We start from the raw sequence: 20,883 nt of genomic DNA, 5'->3' as shown, positions 1-20,883 counted from the left end.
AAGGCTGAGGCAGGATAATCACTTGAACCCAGGAGGCAGAGGTTGCAGTGAGCTGAGATCGTACCACTATACTCCAGCCTGGCGACAGAGTAAGACTCCATCTCAAAAAAAAAAAAAAAAAAAAGAAAAAGAAGAAAAGAAAAAACAAAACAAAAACAACCAACCACCAAAATGGATCTGAACACATCTGAAAAGCCAGGGGTACACCCTGCTCTCCCCACACAGTGACTCCTGGAGGCCAGATGCCCATGGGCCTACGTCCCTCCCCAGCTCTGAACAGTGAGTTGATTTCACTTTTTACAATAAAAGCTGAGTAATATTGCATAGGTAGGAGTACCAGAAACTGCCGTATTGGAAATAAAAACTATTTACATTAAATAAAAAGACTGGCCGAAGTCTGTGTCTTCCACATTTACAGCACAGTGAGATGCACATGGTGACCCAACCACGGAGGCAGCTTCTGGCACTCACACCATGAACTACACATTTGCTACATGAGAGTAAAGTGGAAGGCAAGAGAAGGAGTGAGAGGATCGGGGTTCGTGTTCACTTCTGGTTTGGGAGCTGCTGGGACAGCAGTCCAGTCCTTCACAGAGTCTGTCGCCGCTGATGGTGTGGGTGGCCCGAATGTATCAGTTCCTATGGTGTAGGGAGTGAGCCCCAACGTGTCTGTGATCCCAGCTGCGTTCTTGGTGTTGGGGAGGCCCTGCTTGTTGGTGAACACCTGGAGGACTGCATCCCAAGATTGACCCCAGCTAGCATCCTCATGAGCCCCTCCTGGGCCTCGTCCATGAGCTCTCTGTCATTGCAGTCCCCCACGAGGATCAGGCCTTTTGTGTGCTGGAAGTAGTGGCCTTCCACATCCCACAGGATGAAGCTAATGTTCTTGTACTCCGCGTTCTCCACGCTGAAGTCTAAGGTGGGGACGGTGGTCATAATCTCACCCAACTTCAGCTTGTACAGGATTGGCGTCTTCCTTGGAGCATCCAGGCCCACCATGATAATGGGCACTTCTTTTTTTTTTTTTTTTTTTTTTTTAGACGTAGTCTCGCTCTGTCGCCCAGGCTGGAGTGCAGTGCCGCAATCTTCGCTCACTGCAAACTCCGCCTCCTGGGTTCACAGCATTCTCCTGCCTCAGCCTCCCAAGTAGCTGGGACCACAGGCGCCCACCACCACGCCCGGCTAATTTTTTGTGTTTTAGTAGAGATGGGGTTTCACCATGTTAGCCAAGATGGTCTCGATCTGCTGACCTTGTGATCCGCCCACCTCAGCCTCCCAAAGTGCTAGGATTACAGGCGTGAGCCACCACGCCCAGCCAATGGGCACTTCTTTTGTGCCAAAAAAGTCCTTTAAGAAGTTGATGAAGATGTTCCCCATGCTTGCAAGTGGGTGGAAGGACGCTGGCCAGGGACACCTCAGTGGCAGCTCCCCCAGCCAGGCATTGGTTCCGCTCCCTACTTTGATCTTAATAGAAACACAATAGTTCTCTTCTGCTTATTTTTTCATAAAATTTTTTCTATCCTTTTGCTTTCAAATTATCTGTGCTCTTGTGTTTAAAGCGCATCTGTTAGAGACAGCATATACTTGGATCTTGCCTTTTAAATCTAGCTTGACAATATCTGCCTTTTAATTACAGTGTTGTTTTGTCCATTTTTATTTAATATAATTATTCACATGGCTGAGTTTAATGTTTTGCAGTTTGTTTTCTCTTTGTCACATTTGTTTTTTGTTTGACTGTTGGACCTTCCAAAACTAAGCAAAGAGAGGATCATCTTAATCAAATCAGGGATGAAATTATTAGAAGCCTCAGTCCTTGGGAGGGATGTTCTAGTTCCTAGTTGCTGTTACACCTAAGTATCAGCCCTTCATATTTTCCAACTAACAGTCTTGAATATTTTCCCAAGCTGCTCCTTTTTGGAGAGCTGTGAGCCTTATTTTATTTCTCTCTAGTCCTGTGAGAATCCCCAAAACCCTACTCAGCTTCCCGGAAGCTCAGCTTTTGCTTTTGGAATCAGCAGCCAAATTGAGCTGTAGAGGAGCTGCACTTCCTGGCTTTACTGGATCTTGTCCTGTAAGCTCTTTGCCTCGGTAACTTTCTAATGCTTTCATGGGCATTCTTCGTATTTTGTTTAGGTTTTTTTTTTAATCATCTTCAGCAGGATGGTTGGTCCAAAACAACCTAGTCAGTATTGCTGGAAGCAAAACTCATCATTATCATATGTTATTATTTACAGAAAAAACAATTCACAGATGTCATGACCTCATCTGGTAACGTAGCCTGTATAACTTAACTGCTATATAACTTGGATAAGTCATTGCCCTGCCCTGAGACCTGAGTTCCAACACTGGCCACTCAGAAACATTTGGTCTTTTGTATGTTTTTTGGGATCCTGCATGGATTAACTCCAAAAATAATTTTGTTTTGGTAGTTGTTTGATAGTTTTTTAATTCTATGGAATTAACCTGCATTATTAGTGATTATGTAATTAAAGTTCCGATGCAGTTAACAATTTTTATTATCGGGAAGGGTCAATTCATTTGATGTAATCACAGCGTGCTATCAAGAGCAAAACTTAATTTTGCTTTGTGCCCATATTTCTCCCTAAATATTATTTATTTGCATTTAACTTATTTTAGCTTAACAGAGATTTACCCAACCCTCTAGTGACATTTTCAGGACATGATTTTAAATGACACCTGTTATCCAGTCCCATCACTTTGTCTTATTTACATTGTTGTTTCCTCAGGATTGGAATAAGTGACATGTCATGATTTATTTATTTATTTATTTGTAAAGAGTTTGGTTTAGGGAGCATTGCATTGGAAATATACAAGTAAATTTGGTTTCAAGCATCCTAATCTGTTTTTCACTCGATGAACTGAGATTTTGATTCCTTTTTAATAAAAAAAGGGGGAATGTCATGTAAGAAAGCACCCAATGAAAGCAGAACCCAGAAGGAAGGATGAGGTGGGAGAAGCTGGCTGAGAGGGAGAAGATGTAGAAAAACTTTGGGAGATCAAGTTTGTCGTGGAAAGGGCAACGGGCTGGGAGCTAGAAGACCTGGGTCCTAGTCTCAGGGCTTCTGGCTGTCAGACTTTGGATAGGTCACTTCTGCCAATGGGAAGCTCAGGAAGGTGAGGGTAGGGAGAGCAGTTCTGAGCAAAGTCCATGTCCAAGGGAGGTGGAGGGTCTCTTTACCCAGTTAATTCTGAGGGTTTCCAAACAGTAGATATCCCAGGCCTTCCTTGCATGTACTCTAGGATCAATCTACCAGTAACTTCCTATCTCTAGCCCTCAGTTTCCACATGTATAAAATAAGGAAATTGAAATCAGTAATGTTTAAGGCCTCTTATAAGCCCTAAAATTTCAAGACTTTGAAAGGAAATTTTAAGATCTTACCCAGCTTTAGAAGTTTGAAGGACCTTTGAAATTGATGCAAAATTTGGTGTGTCATGTGTATATACAGATGTGCATTTTTCTGGGGAGAGGGTTCTTAATGTCATCATTAGGTTCCAGGATGTTCCATGAATGCAAAAATATCGAGAAACAAATGGAAAATTAATGTTAGTAATTTAATTATAATACTCTAACAAGCGTCTTATTGAATAGCTTCTGAGTGTTCATATGGGCACATAGATGAATAAGATGCAGTTCATGCCTTTGAGGAATGGTTAGTCAACAAATCATCAACAGAAGTTGTATTGGTTCTCCTGGGATGTGTTGAATTGGGTCAAGAAATTCTGGGTCCTAGTCCTAGTTCCTGTAATATTTGGCTATGATGCTGACCCTCAGTTTGCTCAACTAAGAAATAGATTTAATAAAACATATTTTGCTCCCTCCTTAAGGTGGTTCGTTCGATCTATAGGTTAGAGCCATGTTAGGTACAAGGGATACAGCTGTGAATGAAACTGAGTCTGCCCCATGGAACATAGATCAGTTGGTAAGCTATGGATTTGATTTTCCTGGGATAAATGTTACAGTGTGGGTGAGAAGTGAGAAATAGATACTGTTATTCACCTCAGACAGGAGCCTGAATAAATGGCTTTATTTTCTCTCCTCCTTTTTATATTAGATTGAACTCAGAGAATAAAAAAGCATCTAGACCACCAATTTGCCCACTATGCTTCCTGAATACAGAGAGATAACAGAGATGGGAACTGTGAGGTTTCTCTAAGGGACAGCCATATGTATTTTGCAAAGTGATCTCTGGGCTTTAGGAGATACTTTGGTTGGAGGATGCTGGAGGCAGCAGCTGGGAACTGAAAAGGATTAAGAGTATATAATGATGCTCCCAAAATGATGGGTTGAGCGTGGGATAAATGGCATTATTTCAAAAGCACATAGAAATAACTATGTTACTAATATTTTACAGGCTTCTAAAATAATATAGGGGCATCTCTATAGGCCAGAAACAGAGAAAGAAAACAGTAAACCATCAGCAGTGTGTATATTAGGGACAGACACTTAAATGAATATATTTAATAGTCTATATGAGATAAAAGAATGAATAAAATTCATTGATTTTTGAACAAGGACAGTGATTATGAAGCAAGAACAAGCAGTTAATTTGTTATTTTAACAAGTGCAGCATTCTGAAGATTATAGAAGAGTAAATCTGTAAACTCTAAGGTTAATTATTAAAAGATAAAGAGGTAGAAAAGATGAAAGTAAAGATAAGTAGAGGGGACAGAGCAAGAAGATACAACCTACCTTGAATAGGGGTTAAAAAAGATAAAATAAGGTGCTGGAAAGATGACATGGGAAAATTTACTGCCTGAGAAATTCCCAGAACTGAAGAAAGACTTGAGCTCTCAGAACAAAAAAAATCTGTGAAATGGAATTAAAAAAAAAATCAAAAACAAAACAAAATGAAACCTGGGCACAATGTAGCGCTGCTTCAGAATAAGCCCCGAAAGGGAAACCTAACAGCTACCATAGAGGAAAAGCAGATTACCTCCAAAGGGGCACAATCAGTGCCATCAACTTCTCAGGAGCCACATCAGATGCCATGAGACAATGAAGAACCAGCCTCAAAGTGCTAAGGATATGTATCTTTGAACATGAAACTCCATATCTAGCCAAGTCTGTGTTTTAACAAGCCTTCTAGGAGATCCTGAGGCAGGCTGAAGTTTGAGAACTCCTAGGCTGCAGCATGCTCTCCACAGACATCTAAGGGAGGAGTTTTCCATTCTCAATGACTCATTACTAACTCCTTTGCTCCTGCAAATGCCTGAAGCTTGGCTTGCCAAATTCTGCTCACTTTTGCTAACACCTGGAGTGGGTGGTATAACAGGGATGTATCTTAACCTAAACGAGTGAAATCACAAGGGGGTTGAGTTTCAGACATTTGTAAGGTAGGTTGGAGTGGGACAAGGAGGGGCTGAGATAAGAGGCATTATTTGGGGATCCAGATGGCTTTCCAGCAGCCACCCACATTATACGAGATGTTGCTTACTTGGGAATCGGACTTGGTCCGTGGGGAAGTGAGTCATCCTTATCTTCCCTCAGCCTCAGTACTCTAGAAGTGGAGGCTCCTCTGGCTGAGCGTATGTCTATGTGTTTAATGATTTCTTTGCACCAAGACAGAGCTTGAAAGAAAGTTTGCAATAAATGTATATGAAGGGCATGAGACCTACTTGCTTGGTTTTCAAAAGGTTTATTTTCATTCTTTCTGGGAGATGCCCTGAAGGAACTCTTTAGAGATCTTTCCTGCCAGCTAGTTCAGGTATTTACTGTCTGGCTTTTCTAGCTCTGAGTCCAGTTTTCTGCCTGAAGGACTTTTGTCATTTTTAAAGTGTTTATTTTTCCCTTTGGGTAAAAGTGAAGAAAAAATGTGACTTTCTATCAGTTAGCAGTGGAGAAGTGGTTTAAAGCTTTGCTTTTCAAACATAGTGGTGATCAGACTTGTCTCCTAGGGACCCAGAGCCCGGAACTAAGAGGAGTGGGTGGAAGTTGGTCTGGAAGCCGGCAGCATCACTGTGTACTGTGCCTTGGGCTCAGTCCCAGGTTAGATTGTCTTATTCATCTGAGAAGGAAATGCGTTTTGGATGGAGGGATGAATGAATAAGTGTTTGTGTTTTCTGGTTGATTTGGTTTCTGTTTCCTGGCGCCTAAGGCAAAATGATCAATCCCTTGATAAATACTTTAAAATCTTTGTATAACATCCTATAGCATACAGAGTGCTTCTATGCTCACTGTTTTTGACTGAGCCTGCCAGGGGCACTCCGAAACTTGGAGAAAATGTGTCACCCAGTTCCGCCTTTGGGACAAAGAAGCTGAGTCTTGGGAACATTTAAAACCATACATTCAGGAAGGTGCTGAATCAGGACCAAGAGTCTGTCTCTTTAGATTTTCTCTTCAGTTAGGCAGGTAATGGAACAAATTAATCTACCTTCCATTCAGGGCAGGGGAAGGAGAGAGTTTACTAGAAAACCACAACCATGAGAGTGATAACATCCTTGCTGCTATGGAGAAAATGAATTATCTGGTCCCTGCTTAGCCCCTGTGTCATTACCAACTGGTAACAACCTGGAGGCAAGGGGAATAAGAATTTGTCATCTCAGTCTCCAACATTAATTCCTTGAAAGGGGTCTGAAAACAATAGAGAAAATTGTATTTTCAGCCATGCTTGCTCAAAAAGTAACGCTATTTAAATCAAGGGCATAACATTAAATCACAATTATAATTCGATGAAAGTACCTGGAGAGGAAGAGGATAATGTAGTGTGGGTTTGGGGAGAATCAAGACTAAATAGTCCCTGTTGATTATGATAAAGAAGGAAAGAGTGGTGAAATAGATACTTCTGGAAAATTGCAATGCTACCACTGTGTATCCAAAGGCTACACAGGGTAAATTTGGAATCCATTTTTCATTTTTCTTACTAGTTGTTCTGTACTGGTTAATAAATATAACTTTGCCTCTCACCTCCATCTGGGGTACAGGAGAAAGTGATCAAAGGATCACATTTTAAAAATGGGTTTTATTATTTAAATGACTGGTCTTCTCTTTTTTATTCCTATTGTTTCAAAACAGTTGAGTTCTTTTTTCTGATTACCATGCTACAGATGTTTATCATAGAAAGTTTGGAAAAAACAGTAACCATAAAGAAAGTAAAAATCACCTGTAGTCCCACCACACAGACAGCAGTAATATTAAGGTGGTATTGTATTTACATCTAAAATTTCATCCCAACACCCACACACAATCCACTAATTACCCAAGTTCTCATCAGCCTAGGGTTGCTACTAAAGCCACTTCAGGAAGAAGCCCTTCGTTTCTTCTCTTCATACCCTGTTCTCTCTTTGGAGGGACACATTACCAAGGCTTAAGGAAGGTAGTGACCAGTGCATCCTGATTTGCTAGGGACTTTCTGGTTTTCGCATGAAAAACCTTACATCTTGGGAACACCTCAGTTCTAGGCAAACTGGGATGGCAGGTTTACCTCTATCTCCTCCTCCCACCGCATCAGCAGAAAGCTAGACTGATTCGGTCCTGGAGAGCTGGTGGGAGGCTGGCACTTGGTGGCCATGTTGCTCTGCTGAGCAAGGTTAATGTGCTAAGGTCACTGCTCATTCATCTCAGGGCTCTTGCTTCCTGTTGGGTCTGGGCCCAGGCACAGTGAGCCTCGTGAGCACACCATTCCCTGCCTGCCTTAGCAGCACTTAAAGCAAAAAGGCAAAGCAGTAGATTGGTTAATAAGTTAGTCCTATTATGCTCGTCCATCTACCTTCCATTCAGGGCAGGGGAGGGAGACAGTTTACTAGAAAACCATGACCTTGAGAGTGGTAGGGTCCTTGCTGTTATTGAGAAAATAAGTTCTCTGGTCCCCGTTTGGCTCATCGTGTCCATTGCCCACTGATTACAACCTAGAGGCAGGGGGAATGGGTATTTGTAGTCCCATCTCCAACACACAAGCGCCTTGATGTGCAGATCCCTTTAAAGCAATGAGAAAACTAAGGGTTTTTGATGTGGATGCTAGGTTGACTTCTAGTGTAATGTAGCTCATTGTAGTATTATCAGACATGAGCCGAGTGCTTTGTATATTGTGAATTGAAACATATGAGAGAAATTTTTCTTTGCTCGGGAGACTGATTAGAAAATCAGTGAATCTGGGTAGTAATGGCTTGTGATTCTTGCAACAAGTTGGTGGATTTCCTAAGGGCAGGGTACGACTTGAGTTGGTGGCTCTGGCTCAGTGAAGGCTGAATCAAGGTCAAACAAAGATGAGGCCTCTCACTGGAACCAGCTTTGGCAGTCATGGAGCAGGCGTGCTAGTGTACTATCTTCCCTCTGCTCGCTTTTGCCTCTATAGCTCCACCATCCTCCCTTTTCCCACACTTTATCTAGACACCTCGCACCAGCCCTTAAGGAACTCTTCAAGCCCTAACCATGCTTCCCATCAAAACTGCCTGTCCTGAGGTTCCTTCCCTCAGGGGTGGTACAAACAGCAATGACGAATTGAGCCTGCCCATCTGGGTGAATTTAGTGTCTTGGCAGCTCCTTCTGCCTATGCCCAAGGACCCCACCCTCCTCTAAGAGCCTGGCACTGATATTCTCTGAGTAGGAGTTTTGCTGCATTCTGACGCCCACCTTCACTTTGTCTCTTCTGCCTCTTTCTGATCTTCCACGTTCCATCCTGTCTCCTTCTCTGCTTGGGAACTTCAGAGTCAAGGTCGAGTTGGATGGTCTTCCTGACTGGTTTTGGTCTCTACCCAAATTTCTGAGATCTTTTTTTTTTTTAAAACTACCCCACATCTCTTGATTCCTGCCCAATCTTCAAGCATTCTAAACCACCAAGGCCAACAGCACCTGAGAAACCAGCAGAAGCCCATCTCTGGCAGCCCTACCAGCCGGCCCATACTCAGAGCAGAGAGCAAGGAATGTGCTTGGTTCCCAAGACAACCATCTCAGATTTAGAGGGGGAAGCTGTTCAGGGACAGAGCAATAGGTTTCTCGACTGATTCCTTTCACTGGGGTTCTTGTGGGTTAAGAGATGGGCCCCAAAGGGAGGGTAGATATGGAGCCAGCATGTTAGATCACACAATGACTGGAATTTGTTCTGTCTCTCTACAACACAGAAAGCAGTTTCACAGCCACAATCTCTGTGCTCACACCAAAGTCCTATGGGAGGGACAGCCATGGGCAGGAGGCTGATGCAGGCAAAAGAGCATCAGCTGTGAAGCCTAGCTGTTCAGGGTTCAAATTTTGACCCAGTGAGTCCCCAGCAGAGTAACCTTGGCCAGGTACTAAACCTCTCATCTAAATTGGGGAAAATGCCCTTCTCACAGGGTTAGGAAGATTAAATTATATAATGTGTTAATACACTCATCAGGGAATGTGGCCTATTAAATAATAGGTGTTACTACTATGTCTTTTTTTAAAGTTTATTGTCGGATCAGAATATTGACAGAGGTGTATCAGTCAAGAGCAGTATTCCCCTTGCTACAACTAATAGGCAGCCCAAGCCTGGCTCCATCCAACCACCTCTTCCAATGCTCTTTAACTGGTGGTGCTTTATGACACCAAGCGATAGATGATGATTATTGTTTCCACTGAATAGAGTAAGTTCCTTGATTGATTTAACATATATAGACTGCCTGAGGGAATAAAAACATCACCATACAATAGGTTAATGGTAAATCAAGGTCTTTGTAGTTGTGGCGGGAGAAAAGGGTTGGCTGCTGGAAACAGTATGGTGCCCTGGAGGCTGCTTACATACACACTTAAGAATTCTTGTCACCTTTAGCAGAAGATTAGAATTCAATGGATATGAATGCTTATGCAGAATCTTCTTGTTCCCTGACGTAAATTTCGCAGGGACTCTCCTCCATTACTCAATCTTCTAGGGACTGTTCAGGGCACTTGTGTCCCTGTCTCAAAGTGTAACTACTTTTCTTGAAGGTGCTATTAAATGTTTTCATTGGCTGTGGTTGTGCAAAGTCATTTCGGAAAGGAAGTTCCATGGAACTGAAGTTGGTCCTGCTTTGTTTGACGCTGGAGGTCAGCGACCCACAGTGGTGGTCATGGATGCACTGGGAGGCGGTGGAGGAGCGCCGCGTCTTCTGGTAGTTGTTCAATTCTTCTGACAAGTCTGCCAGATCTGCAGAAATGTCTTTGTCCCTTAGCGAAAACAGTTCATAATAAGGAGGATCAAACATTTCTTGGAACCCGGTTTTATGAAAAGCAGTTTTGCAAGCCATGACCTTTTCTTGAGGCTGTTTCACTTGTACTAAAACAGAAATAATGAGAAGGACCAAGACAATCTCTGAAATAATGCCAATAATGGTCCCATGAGTTTCAGTGATTTGTTCAAATAGTCCTGCCTTTTCTCTTTTCTTTACAATGATTTTCATCCCAAGGGTATACACAATTTTGGACACCATTACAGACTAAAGGATTGTTGATGCACATGTTGCTATGGCAAAAGACAGTGCCGCCTGTGCAGGCAGCTGATGATCCAGCAATTTTACTTTTAGCTATATACTCCAAAGAATGGAAAGCAGGAACTCAGTTACTTGCACACCAAAGTTCACAGCAGCATTACGCACAATAGCCAGAAGGTGGGAACAGACAAGATGCCTACTGATGGGTGGGTGGATAAACAGTATGTGTTATGCTCAACAAAGGAAGTAAAGAGAATTTGAGCTAAGCCGACCACCTTCATCTGCCCACATTTGTATTACTCCTGTTTCTGTTTTAAGCATTCCATCACTGGCCACAGTGCCGCAAAACTTGGCCTTCAGGTTTTCAATAGAACTGCTTTCGTCATAGACTGCAACAAAGTCTCTCTTGGATTCATTTGAGTGCTCCATTGGATAATCTAGGAACCTCAAATCCTAGCTTTCGGAGTGGCTTTCATGGTCCCGATGCAATCAACAGCTTGGCCAGGTTTTGTTTTCTCTTCTTGTTGTACCTGACTAGAGCGCACTATTCCATCGGCTCCCGAGAGCTCAAACCCACAATCTCCTAGGTAAGTAAAGTCTGGATCTGGAATAAATGAATATTAGTTCTTTTCATCAGAACTAAACTTAATCCACGTGAATCTCCCTGTTGATCTGATTAATGGAGGGTTTTTCATGCCTCAATAATGATCTATAAGGGGAGAGAAAGCAAATGGCCCATCTGGAACTTCCAAGGGATCAAACTGACACTCAAATGATGGCTCTATATAATAATGTTCATCAAAGCTCGATTCTTTCACATGGAGCAGCTTCCAAAATGTAGATACACTCTTTGTTTGGTGGATATAAGACAGGATAATTTGGTGAAGCAAAATGACCTCATTGCTGGTTTGAACCCAAATATCACACTGGATTGCAGGAATGTGCTTGATTCCAACATTTTGTCCATCTTTGAGGGCCAAGCAGAGCCCCTCCAGGGCCATGTTCCCTAACTGCCGGGCGCTTCGCGAGGGGCTGAGGCTGCGGTGGCGCTGCTCCGTTCCCATCGCTGGCTAGCAGCTGCCTCCCCGCAGGGCAGGGCTCAGGTCCTGCGGCCTGCCATGCCGGAGGGGCGCCACCTCCCGCCCCTACGGACACCCCCCCATCCCCCCCGCCGCCATAGGCGCCACCTCCTGCTCTGCGGCACCTGGTCCCACATACGGCCTGGGGCGGGGCAGAGGAGTGCGGATGCGCTGAGTGGGATCACTGAAGTGTTACCACTATATTTCAGATAAAGAAACTGAATCCTTAACACGTGAGTCATTTGTACAAGGTCATATGGCCAATTCGTAGCTAAGCTGTAACTCAAACCCTGCCTACTGATGTCTTACAGCCTTAAAAGAGGAAGGGAGAGAGGAAACAATGTGTCTTAAGCTTCTGAAAATAGCTGTCGGTTTCCAGAAGATTGTCATGCAAGACCCAAGCCACAGGTCTTAGGTTTTAATATCCTTTATTGAGCCCTCACTATATGCCAAGAATTTAACTTTATTATCACATTCTTCATGGTTCACCTACAAGTTTGGGGCTATTACCCCCATCTTTCTATCTGAGAAGGAAGGTTAAATGTTTGAACTTAGATTTAAATCCAGTTCTGCGATGTTAGTGGCTTGTTCTTAATCACTGTGCATGGCCTCTCCTTATGGGCTCACATGCTGTAGTCCTTGCAGGGGTTATGATACAAAGCAGGAAAATAATACTAAACTTGGAAAGAGGCAGAAACCTGGTGTTACAGGTGGAGACAGGAGGCCTAGGGGAAGTCGAAAAAGCAGCTTTGGTAGGATTTGACCCTGGGGAGGACACACTCCTGACCTTCCTTTTTCTTTTTTTTCTTTTTTCTTTTTTTTTAAAATAGAGTCAGAGTCTCACTCAGTTGCCCAGGCCACAGTGCAGTGGTGCAATCATAGCTCACTGCAGTCTCAAATTCATAGGCTCAAGCAATCCTCCTGCCTCAGCCTCCTAAATAGCTGGGACTACAAGTGCTCACACCACCACCCCTGGCTATTTATTTTATTTTATCTTTTTGTAGAGATGGGGTCTTAAAATGCTGCTCAGACTGCTCTCAAACTTCCTGGCCTCAAGCGATCCTCCTGCCTTAAGCCTCCCAAAGCTCTGCGATTACAGGTGTGAGTCACTGGGCCTGGCCCTTCCTCCTTCCTGTGTGCTTGTTCCTGATACATTCTTTTTTGCAGTCCCTGGTTTAAAAGATCCAGGCAAGTGCCAAAATAGGGCTGCCAATGCTGGGAGTCTGTGAGCCAGAACCCCAATCTGATGAGAGTGATTTGAGCTGAAGTTCAACCACAGTTCCACAGCACTATCTTGTCAGTTAGGCTGCTTGGATGTCACCCTTGCCATTATCCTTCGTTTTTTTCCAAAGCAACATTTCCCCATAAGGAATGACACAGACAACACCAGGGAATTGAAAAGTCAGTTGCCACTTGTTTTTGCATATCTAGTCATAGAAGAAAGAACGTCAAGACAGTGACAAATCTTGGGCTTTGTCATCAGAGAGAATGTGGCTGTCCACCACTTATTAGCTGTGTGACTTTGTAAAATTTACCTAACCTCTCTGACCATCTGTAAAATAGGAATAATTAGGGAAGAGGGGACTGTGCCAAGGAAGACTGCACCAGTGGTACCACCGTCATCCACCACATCCCAGGACCTGATTCTTGCCTCAGAAAGCCCAGAGATGCACAATTGTCAGTGCTCAGGTGATGAGACCTTCTAGACTGTCTCAAGCTGAGTAAAGAGCACACCTGAATGAGGCAAACACCAGAATCCTGACTGATTTACTTTACAGTGAAAAGTAATTCTGTCATATGGAGCAGAATGCTTGCATTAGCATGACTAGTCTGTTTACTCCTCTCAACTCACTTGAGAGGTCAAACCTTCAATGGACAGTTGCTTTGATACATATAAAGCAGAGAAGGCAGACTTTGGACAATTTTGGGGTAAGATCACTGGAGTAATTTAAAATTTGCTTTGAGGGCCTACTGTATGCCTGTTATAGGCTTGTGTCTCCCCCAAAAAAGTTCATGCTTTGAAGCCCTAACCCCCATATCTGAGGATGTGACTGTATTTGGAGATGGAGCTTTTAAATAGGAAATTAAGTTAAAGTCGGGTTGTTAGGGTGGGCCCTGTCCAGTCTGACTGCTGTCCTTATAAAAAGAGATTTGGCCACAAAGACGCATAGAGGGAAGATGGTGTAAAGACACAGAGAGAAGATGACCATCTACCAGCTAAGGAGAGAGGCCTCAGGAGAAACCAACCCTGACAATACCTTGATCTTGGACTTCAGCCTCCAGAGCTGTGAGGATGTATATCTGTTGTTTAAGCCCCCAAGTCTGTGGTATTTTGCTGTGGCAGTCCTACTAAACTCATACACAAGGCAGCATGGTATAGGAGAATCTCTCAATAATGGTCTTCCAATCAGCAGCAGTAGTCACACCTGGGGGGTGTTTCTAAAAACAAGGAGGGGGCCAGGTGCGATGGCTCATACCTGTAATCCCAGCACTTTGGGAGGCCAAGGTGGGTGATTGCTTGAGGTCAGGAGTTCGAGACCAGCCTGGCCAACATGGTGAAACCCCATCTCTACTACAAATACAAAAAATTAGCTGGGCGTGGTGACAGGCACCTGTAGTCTCAGCTACTCAGGAGGCTGAGGCAAGAGAATCACTTGAACCCAGGAGGTGGAGGTTGCAGTGAGACAAGATCACGCCACTGCACACCAGTCTGGAAGACAGAGAGACTCAGTCTTAGAAAAATAAAAAGAAGGGAGGGCGGGCACCAAAAGCTTCACCAGTATCAAAGGGTCAGTCCCCAGCAGGGAAGGCTGGGTGTGAGTAAAGCTCTGGCGTCCCCATGGGTTTGTCTCTGTGCCCAACCCCAGTGATTGTCTATGCCTGAATCCTCCAGGGAGCGTGGGAATGTCAAAGAGCTGTTCCACTTGAAATCTCTTCCGGATCATGGGATGAAGTAGGCCTCTCCCAGGGCCCTCCTGGAGCACACCATGAGTGTGGAGAGAGGCATTGTCACCCTAGCTGGGCTGCAGCCTGGCTCTGGCACAGAGGAGTGCTTAGCTATTGTAGAAAGTGTGACAGCCTTGCGAAATGGCAACGGTTCCAGCTGAAAACACAGGCTTTAAGTCACTTTGCTGAAAATCAATCTGCTGAAAGCTAATTTACTAAAAGCCCATTCACCAAATGACCTAGTTGTTGAATTATTTAGGAGTTTTTATGAGGCTTTTGTGTCATTCTTGTGCCTGCCTCTGCCCTGCCTCTGCATAAATCAGATACATATGTATGAGTGGTGCTGATGTGCTGGGAGGGGGGGAAGGTTCTTAAATGCAGGCTACTGCAATCTCTATTTTTGTAGACTTCTATCCTGCCTCAGCTCCTGAATCTGGCCAGTCTCTGCCTCTTGTCTACTATTTTGACTCAAATGAGGATATTTTCCTTTAAAAGCAATTTGATCTCTTCTGTATTTTTGTAGGTGTGTGCTTTGGCATTCTGTAAAGTTAGGATTGCTGTTGGCTGCAAGCCACAAAAAACCGGACTAACAAGTTAGAAGTTTTTTTTTTTTCCATGTAACTAGAAGTCTGAATGAAGCAGTGCAGAGCTAAAGCTTTCTCATACTTCTTGATGTGCTGTCATTGACCTTGGCTTCAGTCCTCATGCAGAAAGAAGGCTGCTGCACCTCCACACATCACATCTATATTCCAGGCAGGAATCAAGGGACGGGACAAAGGGCAAGCAAGAGCTGGACTACTCCTCATGTCAGAGAAACCAGAGCTTTTCAAAGCCCCAGCCAGCATACTTCTTACTGTCTGTCACTGGCCAACACTTGTCACCCCAGTCTGTGCTTCTGCCCACATACCTATTCCCACTGCTGTATCTGGAGGTGAAATGATGTTGGGTGAACTACCCCAGGCCTGGCTTAAGGTTTTATTTAAAAGCAATGTTTTACTCCCTGAGTGAGAGAATAGGACTTTTTAAGTAGCTGAAATCTATAGAACACATTGGGTCATAAGAGTCTATGAAATGGGGTTGTTACTGTCACTGTAATCTCATTTCTACCCACTAGTTGATGAAGTCTAAGGAAACTCAGTATACAGAGGTGAATAAGACATGATAAGCATGAATTCTAGAGCCAGATAAAATGTGTTCTGGATTATAGGAGAGATCAAACAAGGTGTTTTAGGGTTCAGAAGAAAGAAAGGAAGCCCCTCCTGGTGTAGAGGATTAACATGAGCAGAGTGTCATGTACCTCTAATGCTTATTTTTAAAATTTACATCATTGCAAATTTATTTCTATTTAGTGGTCACCTTTGTTACCTCTACATGCCTGGATTCTAATTCCTAAGGCTCTAGCTGAGCTTCCTGAATGCCAAAGGAAGAAAAAAGCCCCTTGAGTATTTCCTGACAGCCCCAGGTGGGCTCTTAGGAGCAGTAAGTGACTCAGAAAAACCATAAGAAAGATTCACCACAATCTGATTTTTGTTATTTTCTTGAAAATCAGTTGGCTTACAGTTAGCAAGCAGTATTGTTAAATCACCATAAACATCACAAAGACTAGCGCAGGCAGAAAATTGGATAGTTCTTTAGGGAGAAAATAGTCTATTTCCAGTTATAATACAATAGCTATTGGGAACAAAGAGAGAAGATGGTTTTAATACAAATAGAACTTTCTTATAATTAGCTGTGGAGCCCTAATTTCTTGATCTGTACATTGGGAATAATTATAGCCACATGTAGAAAGCATTACTGTTATTCACCAACATCTGGTTCTCTTTTGCTCTGAGCACAGGGGTCACTGTAGTTCCCTGCTCACTTGAAGTTGGTCCATCTAACTTGTTCTGGCCAATAAAATGTAAGTGGAAGTGCCAAGTCTTCCAAGTAGAAGGATTTAATAGTGATGTAGTCTCATCACTCTATTTTCCCTGACCCAGGAATTGTGGAATTAGTGTTGATAGGGAGGGTCCATATGATCATAACAGCCTAGAGTCCCAACCAACATGTGGAATGTTGCTCAGACTCAGAGCCAAATCTCTGAGTAAGAAATAAAAAACTGCTAAGAAAAGGATAAACCTGTAAGATTCTGTGGGTGGGGGGGGGGGTTTATTACTACAGTATGGTTTGTTACTACAGTATATCCTAGCTTATTTTGACTATAGACATCACAGAGATTAAAATTATAGAAGATCTCCCATAGGAAATTACCTAGAAATTATCTAGTATACCTGCTGCAATAAAGATCTGACAATATTAGTATTATTTATTAATGAAGTACAGAAAAACAGGGTATTAACAAACGGTGCTGGGAAAAAAATGGATAGTCAAAAGCAAAGGAATGAAGTTGGGCTCTTATCAAACACTCTATACAAAAATTAACTCAAAATAGAAGACCTAAACATAGCAGCTAAAACTATAAAACTCTTAGAAGAAAACTTAGGAGAAAAGCTTCATGACATTAGATTTGGTAATGATTTTTTGGATATGACACTGAAGGCCCAAGCCACAAAAGAAGAAATAGACAAATTGGAGTTCATGAAAATTTTAAATTGGTGTATGAAAGGACTATCAACAGAGTAAACAGGCAACCATGGAATGAGAGAAAATATTTGCAAATCACATGTCTGATGAGGGATTAATATCCAGAATATACAGGAAACTCCCAAACTCAACAGCAGCAACAACAAAAATCTGACTAAAAAATAGACAAAAGACAAACAGGCATTTATCCGAAGAAGATATACAAATGGCCAATAAGCACATGAAAAGACACTCAACGTCACTAACCATTAGGCAAAGCAAATTCAAAACCACAAGATAGCACTTCACACCCACCACCCACTGAAAAAGCTGTATCAAAAAAAAAACTCAGAAAATAACAAGTATTGGTGAGGATTGGAAAAATTGGATTTTCCAATTCTTCTGGATTGGAGCACTGCTGGTTGGAATATAAAGTAGTGTAGCCACTATGGAAAACAGTATGATAGTTTCTCAAAAAGTTAAAAATCGAATTACCATATGGCTCAGCAAATACACTTCTGGAAACATACCCAAAGGAATTGAAAGCAAGGTTATAACAGATGGGATGTTGTCCCCTCTAAATCTCATGTTGAAATGTAATCCCCAATATTGGAGGTGGGGTCTGGTGGGAGGAGTTTGGGTCATAGGGGCGGATCCCTCATGGCTTAGTGCTGTCTTCAAGATAGTGAGTTCTCCTGAGATCTGGTTGGTTGAAAGTGTGTGACATCGTCCCCATCATTCTCTCTTGCTCCTTTTCTTGCCATGTGAGATGCCTGCTCCTGCTTCACCTTCTGCCATGATTGTAGGCAGCTCAAGGACTCACAGAAGCTAAGAACATGCTAGCCCCATACTTCAGGTGTAGCCCACAGAACCATGAGCTAATTAAACCTCTTTATGTTTTTTTTTTTCTTGTTTCCAGTGGGGTTGGATTTTTAAAATTTTTTTTAGGTTCAGGGAAACGTGCAGATTTGTTATACAGGTAAATTGTGTGTCACAAGGGTTTTGTGTACAGATTATCTCATCACCCTAGTAATAAGCATAATACCCAATAGGTAGTTTTTTAAATTCTCTCCCTCCTCCCACCCTCAAGTAGGCCCTAGTGTCTGTTATTCCCTTCTTAGTGTCCATGTGTATTCAATATTTAGCTCCCACTTATAAATGAGAACATGCAGTATTTGGTTTTCTGTTCCTGTGCTAGTTCACTTACGATAATGGATTCCAGCTCCATCCATGTTGCTGCAAATGACGTGATCACATTTTTTTAATGGCTGCATAGTATTCCGTGGTGTATGTGTACCACATTTTCTTTATCCAGTCTACAATTGATGGGCATTAATGTTGATTCCATGTTTTTGCTATTGTGAATAGTGCTGCAATGAACATACGCATACATGTGTCTTTATGATAGAATGACTTATATTCCTTTGAGTATATACCCAATTACGGGATTGCTGGGTCATATGGTACTTCTGCTTTAAGTTCTATGAGAAATCGTCACACTACTTTCCACAATGGCTGAACTAACTTACATTTTCACCAGCAGTGTATAAGCATCCCTTTTCTTTGCAACCATGCCAATGTCTGTCATTTTTTGCCTTTTTCATAATTGCCAGTCTGGCTGGTGTGAGATAGTATCTCACTGTGGTTTTGATTTGCAGTTCTGTAATGGTTAATGACGTTCAGCATTATTTTTCATATGCTTGTTGGCCTTGTGTATGTCTTCTTTTGAAGTTTCTGTTCATGTCCTATGTCCACTTTTTAATGGGGTTGTTTTTCTCTTGTAAATTTAAGTTCCTAATAGATTCTGGGTATTAGCCCTTTGTCAGATGCATGGTTTGCAAATATTTTCTCTCATTCTGTATGTTGTCTGTTTACTCTGTTGATAGTTTCCTTTCAACAGAGTAAAAGGAAACTAAGCAGAAACTCCTTAGTTTGATTAGGTCCCATTTGTCAATTGTTGTTTTTGTTGCAATTGCTTTGGCATCTTTGTCATAAAATCTTTGCCAAGGCCTATGTCCAGAATGATATATTCTAGGTTATCTTGCAGGGTTTTTATAGTTGTAGGTTTTACATTTAAGTCTTTGATTCATCTTGAGTTGATTTTTGTATATGTTGTAAGGAAGGAGTCCAACTTCAGTCTGCTGCATATGTCTAGCCAGTTATCCCAGCACCATTCATTGAATAGAGAATCTTTTCCCTGTTGCATATTATTGTCAACTTTGTTAAGGATCAAATGGTTGTAGGTGTGTGGCTTTATTTCTGGACTCTATATTCTGCTTCATTGGTCCATGTATCTGTTTTTTGTACCAGTATCATGCTGTTTGGTTACTGTAGGCTTGTAGTATAGTTTGAAGTCAGGTAATGTGATGCCTCTAGCTATGTTCTTTTTGCTTAGGATTCCCTTGAATACAAGCTCTTTTTTGGTTCCATATGAATTTCAAGATTATTTTTCTAACTCTGTAAAGAATGTCACTGGTAGTTTGATAGGAATAGCACTGAATCTGTATATTGCTGTGGACCATATGGCCATTCTTACAATATTGCTTCTTCCTGTCCATGAGCGTGAAATATTTTTCCATTTGTTTGTGTCATCTCTGATTTCTTTGAGCAGTATTTTATAATTCTCATTGCAGATATCTTTCACCCTCCCTGGTTAGCTGTATTCCAAGGTATTTTATTCTTTTTGTGGCTATTGTGAATGAGATTGCATTCTTGATCTGGCTATCAGCTTGAATGTTGTTGGTATATAGATATGTTACTAATTTTTGTATGTTGACTTTGTATCCTAAAACCTAGCTGAACTTATTAAATCTAGGAGCTTTGGGGCAGAAACTATGGGGTATTCTAAGTAAGAATCATGTCATCTGCAAACAGAGATAGTTTGACTTCCTCTCTTCCTATTTGGATGACTTTTATTTCTTCCTCTTGTCTGATTGCTCTGGCTAGGACTTCCAGTACTACGTTGAATAGGAGTTGTGAGAGTGGAAATCCTTGTCTTATTCTAGTTCTCAAGGGGAATGCTTCCAGCTTTTCCCCAGGGTATGATTTTGGCTGTGAATTTTTCATAAATGGCTCTTATTTGAGGTATGTTCCTTCAATGCCTAGTTTGAATGTTTTTAGCATACAGGGATGTTGAATTTTATTTAAGCTTTTCCTGCATCTATTGATATGATCATGTGGTTTTTGTTTTTAGATCTGTTTATGTGATGAATTGTATTTATTTTTAGATCTGTTTATGTGATGAATTATATTTATTGATTATAATTATATTTATTGATTTATATGAATTATATTTATAATATTTGCATGTATTGGACCAACCTTGCATTCCAGGGATAAAGGTTATTTTATTGTGGTGGGTTAGCTTTTTGATATGCTGCTGGATTCAGTTTGCTAGTATTTTGCTGAGAATTTTTGCATCTATGTTCATTAGGGGTATGGGCCTGAAGTTTTCTTTTTTTGTTGTGTCTCTGCCAGGTTTGGGTATCAAGATGATGCTGGCCTCATGAAATGTGTTAGGAAGGAGTCCCTTCCCAATTTTTTGGAATAGTTTTAGTAGAAATGGTACCAGGTCTTGTTTATACATCTGGTAAAATTTGTGAATCCGTCTGGTCCTGGACTTTTTCTGGTTGGTAGGCTTTTCATTACTGATTCCATTTTGGAACTCATTGGTCTGTACAATAATTCAATTTCTTCCTGCTTCAGTATTGAGAGATTATATGTTTCTGGGAATTTATCCATTTTTTCCAGGTTTTCTAGTTTGTATGCATAGAGGTATTTATAGTAGTCTCAGTTTTTTTGTATTTTTGTGGGGTTGGTTGCAATGTCCCCTTTGTCATTTCTGATTATGTTTATTTAGATCTTGACTTTCTTTATTAGTCTAGCTAGTGGTCTATAAATCTTATTTATTCTT

General features: G+C 41.9%; 1 protein-coding gene and 2 pseudogenes across 1 annotated transcript; all 3 read right to left on the bottom strand.

Moving 5' to 3' along the window:
- Positions 1-546: 546 nt before the first annotated feature.
- Positions 547-1,377, bottom strand: LOC100581982 (annotated as a pseudogene).
- Positions 1,378-9,834: 8,457 nt separating this feature from the next.
- LOC100606171 (neuropilin and tolloid-like protein 2) lies at positions 9,835-10,200 on the bottom strand. Its single transcript, XM_030795304.1, has one exon. It carries the CDS (start codon positions 10,198-10,200, stop codon positions 9,835-9,837), a length of 366 nt encoding a protein of 121 aa, XP_030651164.1.
- A 109-nt stretch (positions 10,201-10,309) lies between these two features.
- On the bottom strand, positions 10,310-11,447 carry LOC115830646 (annotated as a pseudogene).
- Between the last annotated feature and the right edge of the window lie 9,436 nt (positions 11,448-20,883).

Source organism: Nomascus leucogenys, chromosome 16 (genome assembly GCF_006542625.1).
Source record: "Nomascus leucogenys isolate Asia chromosome 16, Asia_NLE_v1, whole genome shotgun sequence".
Lineage (NCBI taxonomy): Eukaryota > Metazoa > Chordata > Mammalia > Primates > Hylobatidae > Nomascus > Nomascus leucogenys.
Note: the sequence above shows the minus strand (reverse complement) of the source record. Positions and strands in the feature narration are given on the sequence as shown.